General features: G+C 37.9%; 3 protein-coding genes across 4 annotated transcripts; 1 reads left to right on the plus strand and 2 right to left on the minus strand.

The window, feature by feature from the left end:
• Positions 1–6,223: 6,223 nt before the first annotated feature.
• LOC142166949 (uncharacterized) lies at positions 6,224–6,613 on the minus strand. The gene has a single exon (XM_075226891.1). The coding sequence runs from the start codon at positions 6,611–6,613 to the stop codon at positions 6,224–6,226; it is 390 nt and encodes a 129-aa protein (XP_075082992.1).
• A 1,593-nt stretch (positions 6,614–8,206) lies between these two features.
• On the plus strand, positions 8,207–11,201 carry LOC107797043 (scarecrow-like protein 21). Its single transcript, XM_016619885.2, has 2 exons — positions 8,207–8,656; positions 9,331–11,201. Exon 2 carries the CDS (start codon positions 9,424–9,426, stop codon positions 11,065–11,067), a length of 1,644 nt encoding a protein of 547 aa, XP_016475371.1. The 5' UTR covers positions 8,207–8,656; positions 9,331–9,423; the 3' UTR covers positions 11,068–11,201.
• A 570-nt stretch (positions 11,202–11,771) lies between these two features.
• Positions 11,772–17,449, minus strand: LOC107797044 (putative WRKY transcription factor 20). Of its 2 annotated transcripts, none has more exons than XM_075234778.1 (6): positions 17,167–17,449; positions 15,601–15,795; positions 13,704–14,223; positions 13,425–13,593; positions 13,198–13,353; positions 11,772–12,608 (listed from the first exon to the last, which is right to left on the minus strand). In XM_075234778.1, the coding sequence occupies exons 1-6, from the start codon at positions 17,419–17,421 to the stop codon at positions 12,131–12,133; spliced, it is 1,773 nt and encodes a 590-aa protein (XP_075090879.1). In that variant the 5' UTR covers positions 17,422–17,449; the 3' UTR covers positions 11,772–12,130. The 2 variants fall into 2 exon arrangements, with proteins under 2 accessions (XP_075090879.1, XP_075090881.1); XM_075234780.1 differs by lacking the exon at positions 17,167–17,449 and adding an exon at positions 16,182–16,349.
• Positions 17,450–18,331: the final 882 nt, after the last annotated feature.

The following is an 18,331-nucleotide window of genomic DNA, read 5'->3' on the forward strand; positions in this document are numbered from 1 at the left end:
CTCAGAAAGCGATTAAGTTCCAATGGTCTGATACTTGTGAAAGGAGCTTTAGCTTCCACGAGTTGAAATCAAGATTGACTACGGTGCCGATATTGACCCTGCCAGAGGGTACAAATAGGTTTGTGATTTATTGCGATGCTTCAAGGATCGGGCTTGGGTGTGTGTTAATGCAACACGGAAAGGTTTTACCTTCTGCTTCTAGGAAATACAAGAATCATGAAAAGAACTACCCAACACATGACTTAGAACTTGCGGCGATGGTTTTTGAATTAAAGATTTGGCGTCATTATTTGTATGAGGTCCATGTGGATGTATTCACGGACCACAGGAGTCTTCAATATATTTTCAAACAAAAGGAGTTGAATCTGAAGCAGAGAATATGGCTTGAGTTACTCAAGGATTATGACATCGATATTCTGTATCACCCCGGGAGAGCCAATGTTGTGGCGGATGCTCTTAGCCGGAAATATATGGGTAATTTGGCTCACTTGGAGGCATGTCAAAGGTTCACCAGTTAGCTAGCTTGGGAGTTCGTCTTGCAGACTCCATTGAAGGAGGGGTAATTGTGCAAAACAGGGCTTAATCATTGCTTGTCGTGGAAGTCAAAGAGAAACAGTACAACGATCCATTATTGGCACAACTAAAAGAGGGGATTCATAAATATAAGACAATGGCCTTTTCTCTTGGCATGGATGATGGTACACTAAGGTACCAAGGGCGTCTATGTGTTCCAAGGAAAATTGAGTGTGAGGTATGTCGGACCGTACAGAATCATTCATAGGATCGGTGAGGTGGCGTACAAGCTTGAGCTACCACCTGAGATGTCATTAGTGCACCCAGTATTTCACGTCTCTATGTTGAAGAAAGTAGTTAGAGATACGACACTCATTGTTCCAGTTGAGATTATTGAGGTTAATAAGGAATTGACGTATGAAGAGATTCTGGTTTCTATTATTAATCGGCAAGTCCGAAAGTTAAGAAATAAAGAAATTGCCTCCATGAAAGTGTTATGGCGAAACCAGTAGGTTGAAGAGGCTACTTGGGAGGCCGAGGAAGAGATGAAAAAGAAGTATCCTTACTTGTTTGTATAAGCTATGTAACCTTTCTATAAAATTATCGCCTATGGATTCTTGTATCGCTAGTTCAGTTAATGTAAAGGTGCTTCTTTCTAAATATATTGTATGTGAGGCCACAATTGGTGTTGTTTTGTGTTATGTTACGTCGTTGGTTTATGTCTATGTTGTTAGGATGTGTTTCTGGGGTTCTCTGACAGGTGGATAGGCCCAGCTACAGGGGAAACTCTGGCGAAAATTTTGGAAATTTAGGGAGTTAGCTAAATTTTGAAACTACTAGTGAGCGTGAATTAACAGTTGGGCCACATTTGATGCTAATAATAGATTTTGACCCTCATTCAAAGAAGAATGATCCTAAGTGGGGGAGAATGTAAGGCCCCGTAAGATTTTGGCAAAGGAAAAATAATGTTTCGTGGTGCCGAACTATGCTTACGTGTTTGAGGATTGTGTAAATTCTTCGCGGCAAGCAAGCTCGACGCGGCTCAAACTTTTTGGGTTGAGCAATGCACTGAAAAGTAAAGAAAAAATTTGGGCAGAAGAAATGCACTTTTGCAGCCCACTATGCGGTCGCAAAATCACTCTGCAGACCGCATAATGGTCGTAGAGAGACAGTCTTTTGGGCCATTTTTTATGTCATTTTCGCGGCCCATTATACGACCGAAAAATCATTTCGCGGGCCACACTTTGATCGCATATCCAGCTTTGAGATTTTTCAGAGAAAGGTTCTGCGGCGCATTATGCGACCGCAGAACAGGTCTGTGGGCCTCATAATGACCGCAGGCCGAGTCAGATTTTCCCAGTTCTTGAGGGCAATTATGCAGCCTATTCTGCGGACCGCATAAGCACTATACGGTCGCATATGCGACCGCATACCCTGTTCCGGAGCTTCATTTTGGGATTTTTTATACCCGACCCTATTTCGTTAAAACATATGCCAACAATTCTAATATTTTTGAGCATATTTCTAATATTTTTAGAGTGAGAAAGAGTTCTTAGAGTGGAGAAGTAACCTTTAACCTAATATCCAACAATTCTTGCTCAATCCTTGAAGAACATCAAGAAAGTCTTCATCCTAAAGGTAAGAATCTATGTCCTACCTCTTAATTTTAAAAATCTACTAAAAAGGGGATAATTAGAAAGATAATTATTGGGTGTGGGGGGTTGTTATATTGCATGCATGTGTTATCAAAGAATGTGGGAAGGTTGTGAGCTAAAAATGGTAAAGAGTGGGTTGTGGGATGATGGAATCCTCCATAAAAGGACCTTGAAACCTTAATGCACACCTAGTGTTTGATAAAATTCTCAATGAGCTAGAACCATGATCATCCTCCTAATTTTTAGTTCAATTTGTTATATTTCTAAAATAGATTGAAGTTGCTAAGAATTTCGGATCATTTTAGAGTTAAGGAAGCTCAATTGAGGTATGTTGGCTAAACCTCATTCTTCTTAGAATCGAATCCCACTGTGTTCATGTAATTGGTGTAAGTCCCAAATTGATCATTATAGAATTGGCTATTCCTAATGTGTTTGTGTTGAAGGATGTATGTTCAATATTTATTCTACATGCTTCATCATGTCATCTTGCCATTTGAGGATGTGTTCAAAATGTGAAATATGTGTTAGAAATATTAAGACTTCATGTCAAGATCGAATAAAGGTTGTTATGCCAAATTGTATGAAACGCCTCTATGTGCCTAAGATTCCCAAATTGCTCATATCTGAATTTAATGTCTTGAATGGGAAGCCTTATTATTGTTGTTAATGATAATGATGTTTGAATATGGAAAGGGGAACTGGAATTATGAAATACGGCCAAGTGCCAAGAATGACTTTATAATTGTGACCACTAATGCCAATGAATCGAAAGGATATTAAAGAAGTATGATGTGAGATGATTGATTGAAAAAGGGAATGTCTCGGGTGAGACGTCCTAGCCGATCAGGCCGTGATCGGATGCCATGTCGCACACATGGTGGTGAATGTGCTGGAAATTATAATAAAATTGTGGTTATGGTTGATGTCTCAAATGAGACGACCCAGCCAATCGGGTCATGATCGGACTCTGTATAAGAATACGGTGGCATTGTGAATTATGGTATATCGGCACTAAAGATCACCCAACCTAATAACATGGAAATTGACTTGAAAACTTATGTGATCTTTAACTTGACGTTTTAGCATTATTTGAAGCTCTTATTGAATACTTGATTGTTCCCCCTTGTATTGTTATTCATTCTATTGAGATGGTGCTTAGTTTTACATACTAGTACTATTCGACAGTACTAACGTCCCTTTTGCCGGGGGCACTGCATCTTTAAATAGATGCAGGTGGTTCCATAGCACGCAGTGTTAATCAGCGATAGTGGTACATCCTCTTCCCAGCAGACTTGGTGAGCTCCACTTCATCCCTGGGTCACGTATTATATCTTTTGTTCATATTATTATCACGTCTCGAGGTATAGCCGGGGCCTTGTTGCCGGCACTATCATAACACTCTTTTGTATCTTTTAGATGCTCTGTAGATACTATGTGGGTTGTATATGGGTGCTACAAAATTCAAATAGATTATGTTGTGTTTTGATCTCTTGTTCCACTCGAATCATAAGAATGTGTGTATCTTGAAACTTAAAAATGATGTAACCAATGAGACGATTTAGTATTGTATATATGATCTTCCTACTATCTAATTAATGAAATCATGTCTTCTCTTGATCATGGGTGAGTTGGGTAGAAAGTATCTAACAAGATTGCTCGACCGGGTTCACTCGGTTGAGTATCGGTCGCACTTCCTGAGGTTGGGGCATGACAGTTTCTTGACTTGATAAGGTTTGAATCCCTTAGTCAAGAGGAGTGATTATATTTTGAAGAGGGTGTGAACTTTTGTGTTTCTTGTTCACGCCTGAATCTCATTACGAGAGGATCCAGGTTCCTATGAATGAGAGCCATTGTTGACATGAGTGTCACTTCTCTACTCAGCATCAGGAGTTCCTTGCATGGTATCAATAACTCTGTTCTCTGCTTCAGTTGTTGTGATTGAGGGACCATGTTCCTCTGTATCAGTTGGATAGTTAGCTGCACCATCTTCATTTTATTCCTTGACCTGACTCATCATGTTAGCCTTTCCATTTGCCATATCAATGACTTCAGCAGGAACCTTTGACTGCTCTCCATCCTGATCAACCTTATCATGTGAATCTTTGTCACATAGGAGGTATGATTCATCAAAGATCACATGTATGCTTTCCTCAACATATTGAGTTCTTTTGTTGTAGACCTTGTAGGCTTTGCTTTGTGATAAATAGCCAAGAAGGATTCCTTCATCACTTTTGGCATCAAATTTTCCCAGTGCTTCCTTCCCATTATTGAGAACGAAGCATTTGCAGCTAAACGTCCTCAAATGTGTTAGATTGGGTTTTCTCCCGTTCAGCAGTTCATACGGGGTTTTGTTCAAGAGAGACTTGATCATGCACTTGTTCATCAAGTAGCACGCAGTGTTGACTACCTCTGCTCAGAAACGTTTTGCAACATCACTGTCAATTAGCATTGTCTTTGCCATGTCTTCAAGAGTCCTATTTTTCCTCTCCACAACACCATTTTGTTGGGGTGTTCTTGGAGCTGAAAAATTATGACTTATACCATTTTCAGCACAAAATTCATCGAATTTTGCGTTATCAAACTTTGTGCCGTGATCAGATCTTAGACTCACGACATTATGGCTCTTCTTCACAAAAGCAGCAAACACTTAAAAAGTTTCATCCTTGGTTCTGAAGAACAAAGTCCAGGTGAATCTGGAGTAGTCATCCGCTATGACGAAAATGTACTTCTTTCCTCCTCTATTTGGCACCCTCATAGGCCCACATAGATCCGTATGGAGTAGATCAAGTGGCCTTGAGGTACTCACTTCCTTTTTGGGTTTGAAGGAGGACCTGACTTGCTTTCCTTTTACACATGCATCACACACCTTGTGATCTTTGAAACTTGACTTAGGCAGCCCATGAACCAGGTCATTCTTGACCAATTTGTTCAGCAATGTAAAGCTTGCATAGCCCAATCTTTTGTGCCACAGTTCGGCATTGCCACTCAAGCATGTAAGATACCCATTGTGCAAGGATTCAAAATCAATAACATAAATGTTTTTGTATCTTTTTGCCACCAGAACCACTTCACCAGTCACGAAATTTGTGACTGTACAGGTTTTTGACACAAATTCCACTTTGTTTCCTTTGTCGTAGATTTGAGAGACACGCAGTAGGCTATATTCAAGCCATTCACATAATACACATTCTCAATTGAGTGAGTGAGCGTCTTTCCAATTCTTCCTACTCCCATAATGTATCCTTTTTTTGCCATTGCCAAAGGACACACTCCCTCCTTGCAGAGCTTTGAGTGAAAGAAAATCATCGATGCTTCCAGTCATATGCTTAGAACAACCACAATCCATATACTATTTCTGGTTGATTCCTTTCACTGCTCTCATCATCATCATCATCATCATCATCATCATCATCATCTTCATCATCGACAGATTTTGCCATCAGGGCAAATATAGAGTCATATTCAGCTGCTTCACTTTCAACTGCCATCATGGAGGTATCACCTTGTTCATCATCTTCTCCAGATTCGCTGGAAGAATTTTCCCATGCAGCAAGAGCTTGTTTCACCACATTGTTAGCGGTTTCTTTTCTCTTGAATCTTTTGTCAGGAACCGAGTTCATCTTGACGGTTTTATCTGTATTGTGCTTGTACGGGTCTTGCTTGTGGAGAGGATAGTCTTTGATGAAGTGTCCTGGCTTACTGCATTTATGACACAAGTCATAGCCTTTTGGCTTGTTGGAGCTTCCCCTTTTTGGAATGCCTCCATTCCTACGAACCATTTTCTGAAATCGCTTCGTCAGGTAGGCCATGTCAGCATCCTCACCACTTGAATCGTTATTGTCTTCCTTGAGGACCGGGTTCTTCTCCTTTTTGGGCTCTCTTCTTTCATGGTCCTTCTTCTTCTTCATTTCATAAGTCTTCAGATTTCTAATGAGTTCATCAATGGTCAACTTTTGCAGATCCTTTGCCTCCGTGATAGCATTTACTTTGTTTTCCCAGGAACTAGGTAATACACTGAGTATTTTCCTAACAAGTTTGTTCCTTGGAATGATCTCTCATAGAGAGTAGAGCTCGTTGATGATAGAGGTGAATCGAGTGTGCATATCCTTAATGGATTCATCATCCTTTATCCTAAAGAGTTCATACTCAGTGGTTAGCATGTCGATCTTCGACTGCTTGACTTGAGTTGTTTCTTCATGTGCCGTTTGGAGAGAGTCCCAGATCTCCTTGGTTGATTGATAGGCAGAGATCTTGTTGTATTCATCAGGTCCAATACCACAGAGGAGAATCTTTTTTGCTCGGAAGTTCTTCTCTATAGCTTTGCGGTCAACATCATTGTACTCCTTCCTTGTCTTGGGAACTGTCACTGCTAGTTCACCAATGGTTTTCATTGGGACGAAGGCACCATCACAGATAACATCCCAGAGCTCTGAATCTTCAGCCATGATAAAATCATGCATCCTTGTCTTCCACTATCTATAGTACTGTCCATTGAATCTAGGTGGTCTGTAGGTTGATTGACCTTCTTCAAAGTTTGGTGGAGCAGCCATTTGGATCCTTTCTAGGTGTTAGCCTGATAGAAAGAACCTGCTTTGATATCAATTGATAGAAACTTAGGGTCCACCAAACTGAATAGATAAGTAAGTGATACAACAGAGTTTTACATGGAAAACTCCCAGCTCGCGGGATTAAAAACCATGACTTTCACTCGTAGGATTTCAACTTCACCAACCGAGCAACTTTTAGATTACAACCTATTATTACTTAGGAATTAAACTCTTAATCTCTCACTCACTTGTAATAACTCCATTACAAGCCTCTTTGTAATAACTCTATTACAAAGCTCACAACTCGATTAACTCTAGCCAAGATACAAACACAAGGTTTATGGTTTTACAAATGGTTTCCTAGACAATGCTTCTAACTAAGCTAAGTAGGAATTACAAGTAAATCACTCTAACAAAGGTGCAACATAACTAAGGACATGTAATAACACAATGTTGGAAACCGGTCCTTCGTTATGTTGTTCTTTGCTCTTGAAGCCTGCAAGTTACTTGCAAGATGACAACACACTTGAGAGGAAACTTGATTAATTATCGGATGTGCAAGTGTATATTTTCTTCATTGCTTCATGTTAATACTATCCAAGTGATGTCACTTAGATGATGCAAGCAAATATCTGGTACAAGGCATTCCCCATAAGGTGACTGTTGCACTGTTCACATTGTTGCGTGTGTGCAGAGGAACAGTTGCATCGACTTTACAGCTGTGAGCAGTTGACTGGTACAGTCAGCAGGGGAACTAATGTCCATATGTTCCCTCTGTCGTCTCTTTGATTCTAGTTGTTGAACTTGTGCCCGATTTGAAAGTTGTTGTGTTTTGGCACCTTGAGTATGTGTAACAGGTTCCCAATCTGGTTCTAATCATTAAACTTGTTAGATTATCAAAACATAACTTATCAAATATAAACAAATTGCCTTTACAAAAATAAAAGATAGAAAGAAATAGTTGCTACTTAATTGTTAAATTTGAAATACAGTATTCTCTTCATCCAGTGAAAGTGTGTTCTGTTGTTTAGATGCAGTTATTACAAAAAGAGAGTTGGATATACCAAATGAAATTGGAAAAAAACTTTTTCTTTTGAATAATTTGAATGTTGTTTAAACAAAAGTAGGTGCAATATTATACTAAATTCCTTGAGTAATGACAAACTACAAGTGTTGCTAAAAAGTTTATCTTTAAAAACAGATACTACTACAATTTTAAGAAGAGAGAAAGTAAGACGGTCAGTTATGGACAACGAATGGAGATTATTTAACGTAGAACATTATTTACTATTAGGAGATGGCCAAAGGTTGGCATTAATTTGCTAATAATAAATGCGATAGTTATTCTTTTGCCGCGGAGTTAGGTATGGGGTTCTTGTAACAGTCAAAAGTTTCTGATTTCTCGCATTTAATATTATCAGTAAATTTAATCATAATATTGTAAGAAATAAGAATACATAGTACTATCTAATTAAGATCAACTGATAAACAATGTATAACCACACAAAATTTTGTAATTTATTTATTTAATGCAAACACCATGTAACTTTTTTTTTTGGGCCTTCAGCTAATGTTGCACTCGCCTACCTCGCTACTCCTTAATCCATATTATGGAGTCAAATAGTCAATGATTATTGTACGTTTAATGCTGACTAAAAATATCTTCTGAAGTTAAGCGACGAAAATCAGCATAACTATTTTTTCCGGAATATTATTACAAAGCTGAAAATCAAGATTGATGCTCTCCTTGAGGCCCCATTGCTGTGAAATTTTGTTTTGACTTTCATTGGTCATTTTTTCAGCTGGCTTCTTCACCACTAGTGGCCAAGACTTGAGGGCTTCCCAAAATGGAATATGCCGTGTTTAAAGTTAGCATTTTTTGATAATTGCTTCACTTGTGTTGTTGGACTTCTGCTTAAAGATATCTCCTCTGAGTATCAGGTATTTCTTCCTTTTTTACTTCATGTGATAATCTGAAGATTTAGATAGATTTAATTCTTGAAAAAATTGGATCTTTTTGTATAAACTTAAAACCCCGTTTTCCTCTAAAGATTTAGGTAGATTGAATTCTTGAAAAAATTGGATCTTTTTGTATAAACTTGAAACCCCTTATGCGTCTTACTTACTCTTCCCTTTCGTTTTTTTGTTCTTGGTTCTTTTTTGGGGTTATTTTATTTATGTTTAGCTAATATCTGATGTTAGTATGCAAGTGGTAAGCTTCAGTTGTTTGTTACTTTTATAGAGCATTTGAAACTGCTTTTTCCATTCTCTGTTGATGGGAGTTATTTGTTTGCCAGTAAATCTGAGATGACTTTAATGAATTTCATTTATAATCATGAAAGTTTTGGTTTTCAGTGTTTTTATGGAAGATCTAAAGGGCCAAGGCTGTAGGGACCTAACCCTTCAACCTAGACCTTTTTAAAAAAATTATGAAAAGAAAAGGTAGCGCTCCTAAAACATTGGTCCAACTGCTTTTTAGGACTTGTGAACAAAAACATTTCTGCAACACTTTACACTCCTAAATTAAGTTAGAGTTCTTTATAGTTGGTGTTTTTTCAGATTCCTCATTACTCATTATTGATAATTTCTATCTGTTATGTATGTGAATGCTAAAGCTTGGAGCTGGAGAACTTTCTGTTAACGATTTCAACCCGGTTGTATGCTGGAATTGGTACTATTGTCTTCTGGATATCTAAATTGATTTCACAATGAGGCCTTCTCAAAACGCGAAGGATATCAATGAGTTTAACAGGTTCTATAACCAACCCGTAGAGGATCAAGAATCTTTTTCCCTGCCTTCCATTAACAACCCGAATAGCAACCAATTACTTTATGCTGATTGTGGTCAGCAGACACAATTCTCTGCCTTAAAACACAACCAATACTGCTATGTTGAATCATCCACTGGAAATTCTAATGAACTTGTCTCCGATTCTCCTCCTGTTGATACTTTCTTTGCTGGTGACAATTCCATGATGCACCAAGGTTCTGATTCATGTCCTTCGGACATGCATCATTCTCCTAATGATACGTACCACTCGTCAGGTAACAGTTCGTGCTTCACTAGTGATGGTACTGGCCTGAAGCACAAGCTAAAGGAACTCGAAACTGCAATGCTGGGGCCTGATTCAGAAAGCTTGGAGTCATATAATACTACTCCATTGGCTGCAGCCAATCAGATTTCGTCGGAGTCAGATAAATGGGTTGATATGATGGAGATGATGCCTAATGGAGATTTGAAACAAGTGCTTATTGCCTGTGCTAAAGCAATAGCAGATAATAATTTAGTAACAGCTGAATGGTTAATGTCAGAACTACGCACAGTGGTATCAGTTTGCGGTTCTCCAATGCAACGCTTAGGAGCGTATATGCTGGAAGGATTAGTTGCCAGATTGGCCTCCTCAGGAAGCTCCATCTACAAGGCCCTACGGTGCAAAGAGCCGACTAGCGTTGAGCTAATGTCATACATGCATTTGCTTTATGAAATCTGCCCATACTTCAAGTTTGGATATTTGTCGGCAAATGGTGCAATTGTTGATGCCGTGAAAGAAGAGAACACAATTCATATAATTGATTTTCAGATTGCTCAGGGTAGCCAGTGGATCACCCTAATCCATGCTCTTGCAGCCCGGCCCGGTGGACCCCCACGAATCCGCATTACAGGAATTGATGATTCCACGTCGGCTTATGCCAGAGGAGGAGGGATTGAAATTGTTGGTCGGAGGTTATCAAGCATTGCTGCATCTTGCAATGTACCTTTTGAATTTCATTCCGTGGCTGCTTCTTGCTCCGATGTTGAGATTGAGCACCTAAAGGTTCGGCCTGGCGAACCATTGGCCGTGAATTTTGCACTTGTCTTGCACCATATGCCTGATGAGAGTGTTGGCACTAAAAATCACAGAGACAGACTTCTGAGGATGGTTAAGAGCTTGTCTCCCAAGATTGTGACCTTAGTGGAGCAAGAGTCCAACACTAATACAGTACAGTTCTTTCCCAGGTTTTTGGAGACACTGAACTACTACCTATCTATATTTGAATCAATAGATGTTGCTCTACCTAGGGACCATAAGCAACGAATCAACGTTGAGCAGCATTGCCTGGCCCGGGAAATTGTGAACATAATAGCATGTGAAGGGGCAGAAAGAGTGGAGCGTCATGAGCTTCTTGAAAGGTGGAGGTCACGATTTCTTATGGCTGGGTTCAATCCATATCCATTAAGCTCCTCAGTAAATGCTACAATCAAGACCCTGCTGGAGAATTACTACCAAAGTTATACGCTTGATGAGAGAAATGGCGCTCTTTATCTTGGCTGGATGAATCGAGATTTAGTTGCCTCTTGTGCCTGGAAATAGTATCCTACCCTAAGTAGGTGCATGTAACTTCTAGCTTGATAATGGTAAAAGGTAGACCTTTCTGTTTGTATTCAGTTAAGAGCACCGTACTATAATCTTCTTCTTAGAATCTGTTCCATATTTTTCTTCTCTCACATTGCATCGTATTGTGATATTGAGGTGTGCAGTACCTGCAGCATGTGGTTGTGAGCTGACAATTAATTGAAAGATTTAAGTTATATGCACCGATGGCATAAAGATTCTTTACAACATTAGTTCAATTTAACCAGCTATAGCAAGCTATTACTATAAATCTCTTATATCCATTTCGTTCTATTCAGACCTTTTTATCACTTATAAAGATCCTTAGGCTGGACACTAATCCTGCTATATATTTCTTTCCTTTAAGTTTTGTGAACTGACACTATCATGTTAAGTTGATCTATAATAATACAAACAATTTTTTTTTTCTTTAGAGACGAATCAAAATGACAAAGGGTTAAATCTCAATGGGACACAACTGATTAAATTGCACTGGTATATCATAAAAAGTTTTTAGAATGTTAGCATATATAACTTAAAACCCGCAAATAGCCTCTTGCCGGGATTAAACGCACGTCTATGGTTATGTATGCTAGAGCGATAGGGGAAACCAGTAAAGGAGATTCTGCAATCACCATTTGCACGATTGATAACAATCACGTGTAGGAAAAGAAAGAGATGAAGGTCTCCCAAAGCACTTTTATATTATCTTTACCATATTATTTTCAAAAAATACATTTGCCATGTGTTTGCCTCCTAGTTACAGTACATAGAATTTGCCTATTCATGGGGATAAAGATATTGGAGGCGTGGATATTTGCTCAGACATCCACTGTTGTTCACTTCCTAAAATACTGTTGGTATGTACAAAGGAAGTGCAACATTTTTCTGAGCAGTTGTATAATACAGCATGATGGGTCCTAGAAGTATGAGGGCAAGTATCTATACTTCAACTAGAGATGTCTTTTGTAATCCACCAATATTCAAGAAAAAATAGATGGTGGCTTCTTATTGTTAAGCTTATACATGGAGGTAGAAACAATCATGGGCCCAAGAGTATCTTTCCATAGTTTTGAGGAAATTGAGTAGAAGGTTGTAAAGGCAAAGTCTCAAAACCATGTCCTTGCACATGATTATCTATAGGTCCAAACCGGCTCATGCCACCATTTACAATACCATAGCGCGCTGCAATTGCAGCTGGTTGCACTACCATCATACCGGAACGTGAAACTTGAACTTGGTTATGGACGGTGTGAAGTTGCCTATTGTTCCCATTCTCCACACCATATCCAAAACCAACACCTAGATCCAGATTAATAGAGTAAGTCTCTTCTGCCCTGATCCTTGAACCGCCAGTTACAGGCGTGGATCCTGCCATTTCATGGTTATTAGACCTTGCAGCAGGTACGTCGTGATTATGTTTTCCTTCATAAGTGGTGATAACAGCTTTGGGATCATGAGAAGCCCTCTCCACGTGTTTCCTGACAGGGCATCCAGCATTGGTGCACTTATAATAGCTCCTGCATGACATGGAAGTTAGGAGAAAATATATTGACCACTCATGATTAGAGAATATTAAAAGAAACTCAAAGGTGAATTAAGAATTTTGGAAATGCATGGACTTCGCAGGTTAAAGGGAAAAGAAAATGCTGGAAACCCATAGCTTCTACAGATTTCCACCATAGAGCATCCCTCTATGCATGGACGTGTTACAAAAGCTTACGAGAGATTTACAAGAATTGTAATGTATGTGGATTAGTGTAGATAAACCATGATACATGCGAATGTTTGATGAATTTCACAATAAGTGGTCTCTAACTCCTATTAAACACCCAACAACGGCAAGATCTTGGATATTGATGGATTTAGGATCCTATTGTCTCTTTTAGGCTTTTGCCTCTCATCAGGAGAAGGGCATGATATCACAAGTATCATATTTTCTTAGACTACACACCTACCAAATACTCGATCGTCTAGAGACTAACCAACAACCAGTAACGACCTTTGTCAAATACTCGTTGCATACCACATTTAAGTGTCTGTGTACACGACATTCATGTAACACAGGTCATATGTTCAAGTAACTACAAACCATATAGTGTTGCATACCTAGGATTAGGATTGCCTCGGACCACCTTCTGTCCATACTTGCGCCACCGGTACCCATCATCTAATATATCAACTTCACTGACAGTTTGAACAACAACGCGTGGTTCACGGATTGGCTTAATCACTGGTGTTATATCCACTGCACCATCCATTTTCCTGCTTAAAGTTTTAACCATTTAATCAGATCTATTAGCGGGAATATATTGAAGGCTTTCCATTAGCTTTACCTTCTTTTCACAAATGGATCATCCTCATCCATATCATCATTAGTGCCCTGCATCTGTGAAACTGCCCCTTCAGGACCATCAGCATCCACTTGCTGAGGTGATACGGGAGTACTAATGGGCTCAATTTTACTGGTCTGGGCATTGGTGTTGAACTTGTCCTCAACAAAGACTGAGAATTGATAAAGATTGACTCAAAATAAAATTAAAGATTTTTTTTTTCAAAATTACCACTTTATGCTCATCGAGAGGGAAACAATACTAAAAGAGCTATTTTCTCACATTTATCTTCTTGGATGGACATAAGAGCACCAGGAGTAAATCGACGGCTCAGTTGGGGTTTAGGATGATCATGAGAACCTTTATAAACGATCTCTGTTATTTGTCCTTCAGGTGACCGCTCAAATATCTTTTTCACTTCACAGTTTGGGTATGTACATTTGTAATAGCTCCTAGGAAATTCACTTCCTTTTACAAGTTTCTGGCCATACTTTCGCCAGTTATACCCATCATCTGATGATCTCTCAGCAGTTACTGATGATACATCTTTATGATCAACAAGTGAAACTTGCATGCTTGTATTAGATTGACTTCTCATATTCATGGCATCAACATTCATAGGTGCAGATAGACTCTCTTCTTTTGAAGAATCATCAACATTTATAGGTGCAGATAAACTCAGTTCTTTTGATGATGCCATCTCATGCTTAGCTAGAGATGAAGTAGCTACCAATTGAGGATGACTTTGGTCTTGAACTTCTTTTAATGGCTCATCTGGTTGTTGGTTCAAACCTGTAGAAATCTTGATTACAGAAGTGTGTTAGGAATGTAGGAACTAACAACCAGATTCTACTAGTAAATTAATACAATTTTCTTTTTGTGAAAATAAGGTACTCAATAAACTAACAGAAATAAATTCTTTTTTTTTTGGGTCAAGAAATAAATTCACATATTGTTTTTTAGAGATCTAAAAGAAGAGAAAGCCCATTAGAAGAGGCCAAAAAAGTAAAAAGGCGTGCAAGGCACTTGCATCCTCTGCTGGAACCTTTAAGATATACATGGAAATAGATGCTTTTAAACTAGAAGTGTCGGTAAATAAAGGATGCCTATCATCAAGCCCTTCCACCCACCCGCCATTCAAAACAAAACAAGAAGGAAGAGGAAGAAAACAGTACTATCAGATATAGAAAGCGTTAATAGTGCAAAACAAGCATCATAATTTTCTTATAAAAAAATCAATTTCTTTTATGACAGCTACAATCCGTTATTTCATTTATCAATAGCTCAATCTTCATCTGTAATTTATTTAAAGTATCTTTTTTTCTTTTAAAACAAAATTCAGTTCAATAAAAGGACTTTGAGCAAATAGCACAAGGAAATGCAGTCATTTCCCTGCTTATGGAAATTGTGTCATCTAGATACTACATGTTGATTTGCTAAAAGTTCAACAAAATTACTTTGACTAATACATTGGTTAAGCATAACATACATACTAATTTGAATTTAATGGTGACAGAAGAATAGAATTAAGTTACTTATTGGGCATTCCCTGCAAATTAAATGATTTTTATAATTTTTATTTGTTTGATGACTTCCAATTCTTGGAATACGTGAATATCATGTCATTATAGTAATGTGTCAAATCATCAAACAGGGAAGGGGGATCATTAACAATGCAAAATAAATGACGGCCACATCACCTGTTTAACAATTCATTCCTTAATTTTATGCATGAACATACTCAACTGCTGCTCATGCTGCTGTCAACTTACAGACATAACCAAATTACTATTGCTCTACTTGTTTGAAAAGGACTGGAGTGTTGCCCTTTAAGAAACATGAGTCTCTTCGATATTGAAACACACCTACCTTAGCAAATCAAAGAAAGCGCACATCCTGATAGCATGTTACAACACTATCGAAAACCTACACAATTGGAATTAAGGGCAAATAGACACCATAACTTGAGAAAGACAGAATTCCAAGAACATCAGAATTAATTTCAATTTCTCTAAATCAAGCATATGTCAGTTGTCAAAGAAGACTTTCTGCTAATACTGAAAAGCCCTTTGTTTGAGGGGGTGGGGAGGAAGAGAAAACAAAAAAAAACAACTAGTCATCTTTTTGTATTGTTCTATCTTTCTAATCCAACATCAATAATATTTCAACAGAGCATTACCACATGTTCCGCCGCTAATGATCCAGATGTAGAACTAGATCCACCAGCAAATTTGAACTCAAAGCAGCTGGATTTTCTTTCACTGTATGTATTGCCACTGGAATAACCTCTTGTCAATAAGAATGCAGCGTTTCCACCAGAGCCTTGCACTGCTTGAAGCTTGGAGAAGGAACCTGTAGTTGGAGACGGCTCAGCCTGCAGGTTTTATAGGTAAATGAAATAGACTAAGTTATTGATCACAATTTCTTTTCCAAGGGGAAATTGCATTTATGCATAGACAAACGTGGTACATATTATTTACTGTTACTTTCTCAATTTTCTGCTTCTTTGTGGGAGAAATTTTTTCTTTTCACGCGTCACTTTCTGGCTAATTTTTCATTTGAGTGGAGGCAGATAGATGCTACTTATGATAGTGAAAAAGGTTACTGATATGCAACAGCCACTGAACTCAGAACATTAGCATTTACGCCCGAATAAGACAAATATTTAGGGGACTTTACTGATGCCATAATCAGGACAGAACATGTATAAAATAAAAATCTTCTTTCCCCAGGGAACAACATAGTGGAAAAGCTGAGCACCTTGCAAAAAGGAAGATTCATTATGTGAAAAAACAACACTGAGGCCTAACTGAGCTTTTCCAGGCAGAAGAACAAAGAATATATATTATGGTAAAAGCCAGAAGCACGATTCTATTTAAAAAACAATATATTGCACCAATATAGTAAAGCATCAGAACCAACGGTTGCAATTAACACAGAAAAGCATAGTTATATTTATAGATAAATAAGTATTATATTCTTAAATGAGCACTCAGATGGAAAAAAGAATCAGAGGAACAAGTTGTAATGCCTATGAAAAGAACCAAATATCTAATCAATAATTCAAACCGTACTTTAACAAAGCAACCATCACATCAAAAAAATTCCTCAAATCCTCCACCTGAGAGTATATTATGAGGTAAGCAAAGCACAACTTTAAAGAAGGCAAAAAAATAAAAAATTATACGTAATACTCCCTCCGATCTAATTTGCGTGAAAATGTTTGATTAGGCACGGATTTTTTTTAAAAAAAAAAAAATTGGAATATGTTATCCTAAACAAGTTAAAAAGGATTTAGATTATTTGTGTGATTATAAAATCTGTTAGAATTTAAAATTTAAGCTAAATTGTTTCCAAATTTAAAAATGGATCATTTTTTTTTTGAATAAATAGGTGCATGTAAACAGGACGGGAGCCGAGTAGTTTGCATTTCACTCAATTGAAGACAGCACAACTATACACCTTACTCTTAACAACAGTTAAACTAATTATGATTATCTTAATTGTGGTTAAGATTCCCTAATTATTTTCCTTTTCGCTTGTCCTTCGTTTTCTTATCAATCCAATAAAACAGCTAATTAGTGTCACAATCTCCGTACTTCCTCTCGATCTACTATGATTCATTCCAATATTTCTCCGATTAAAAAAATAAAAAAGCACAGTGCCCTAACTAACTTCAAAAATGACTCACATTTCTTCAATTAATGTGGAACATTTTAGCAAAAGAAACTTAAAAATTACTCACTTTGATGTTAGAGAGAAGAACAGGAGATTCAAGGAAGGAGGAAGGACTGAGACCGGGAGGGATGGTGATACAAGTAGACCTAGAGATCGGGAGCTTAGCAGGAGTCATGAGCTTGTATTTAGCACCGCCGCTGGATCCGGCGGCGCCGGAGCTGAAACCGCCGTCAGGTACGGCGGGGATTCCATCTCTGAGTTGCTCGGAAGAAGAGTGTTGCTGCTGAGAGTGAGAGTGGGACTGTGAGTGAGAGTCTTCCATTGACGATTCAGAAGAGGTTTTTGGTGTGTAGGAGACGACACAATCAAAAGGAGCGTGACTCAACAGGTGACCGGGGGCAGCGGGCAGGGGTAGTTTGGGTTTTTTAGTATGAGGGTAATTTGGTAATTTTGGATCAGGGTGGATTGTTTGCGTGCGTACTTTAATATTGTCAGTGATGAAAGACGGTTCGACGCCAAGTTGACTTGGGATATGGGATATGGATTTTATTGCTTTGTCCCCATCCAACTACTGTTCTTCCAATAATGACCCTCCATAAAAGCCAATTCCAAATTCCCAATTATAAATTTATAGTGCTGGTCGGTGGAGTTGGGCGCGTATCAGGCGGATCCAACGGTTATTTACTCGATTTGGCTTATCGATTATCGGATTTTAAATATATTAATCTGTCAATCACACAATAAGATATTGGGCAGATTGATATCGGTTTAACTATTATCATACAATTTATCAGCCTATTTGAATCTGTATTACAGAGACATGTAGGTAGTTGAATACCGAATTTTTCTAAATACTTTACTTCTACTTCTATTACCCCAATGAAACTTTATTACATGAATTGTAACAAACCGATGATATGCAACATATCAGAGAAACTAAAATTGCAGCAGATATTTTTTCTAAATATATTTATAATAATAACTAGAGTTGTGTATAATTTGGTAAATACCGAATTACCGTATCGAAATTAAAAATTTTAGTATTTGGTATTCGGTATGGTATTTGGTTTAAGTTTTAAAAAAATAGTATTAGGTATGATATTTGGTATTTTAAAATAAAATACTGAAATACTGATATCATACCGAAATATATATTATATTACATAATATACATATTATTAATTATAATATAAACATAAAAAAAATACAATTTTACTTTTCTTTATTTTTCA

Source organism: Nicotiana tabacum, chromosome 2 (genome assembly GCF_000715075.1).
Source record: "Nicotiana tabacum cultivar K326 chromosome 2, ASM71507v2, whole genome shotgun sequence".
NCBI lineage: Eukaryota > Viridiplantae > Streptophyta > Magnoliopsida > Solanales > Solanaceae > Nicotiana > Nicotiana tabacum.

Coding starts and splice junctions, on each gene's coding strand:
- LOC142166949 (XM_075226891.1), bottom strand. CDS start 6,613: ATGGCTGAAGATTCAGAGCTCTGGGATGTTATCTGTGATGGTGCCTTC.
- LOC107797043 (XM_016619885.2), top strand. CDS start 9,424: ATGAGGCCTTCTCAAAACGCGAAGGATATCAATGAGTTTAACAGGTTC.
- LOC107797044 (XM_075234778.1), bottom strand. CDS start 17,421: ATGGAAGACTCTCACTCACAGTCCCACTCTCACTCTCAGCAGCAACAC. Junction 13,354..13,424: donor GATCCATTTGTGAAAAGAAG/GTAAAGCTAATG, acceptor AACTTTAAGCAG/GAAAATGGATGGTGCAGTGG. Junction 12,609..13,197: donor CGAGGCAATCCTAATCCTAG/GTATGCAACACT, acceptor CATGTCATGCAG/GAGCTATTATAAGTGCACCA.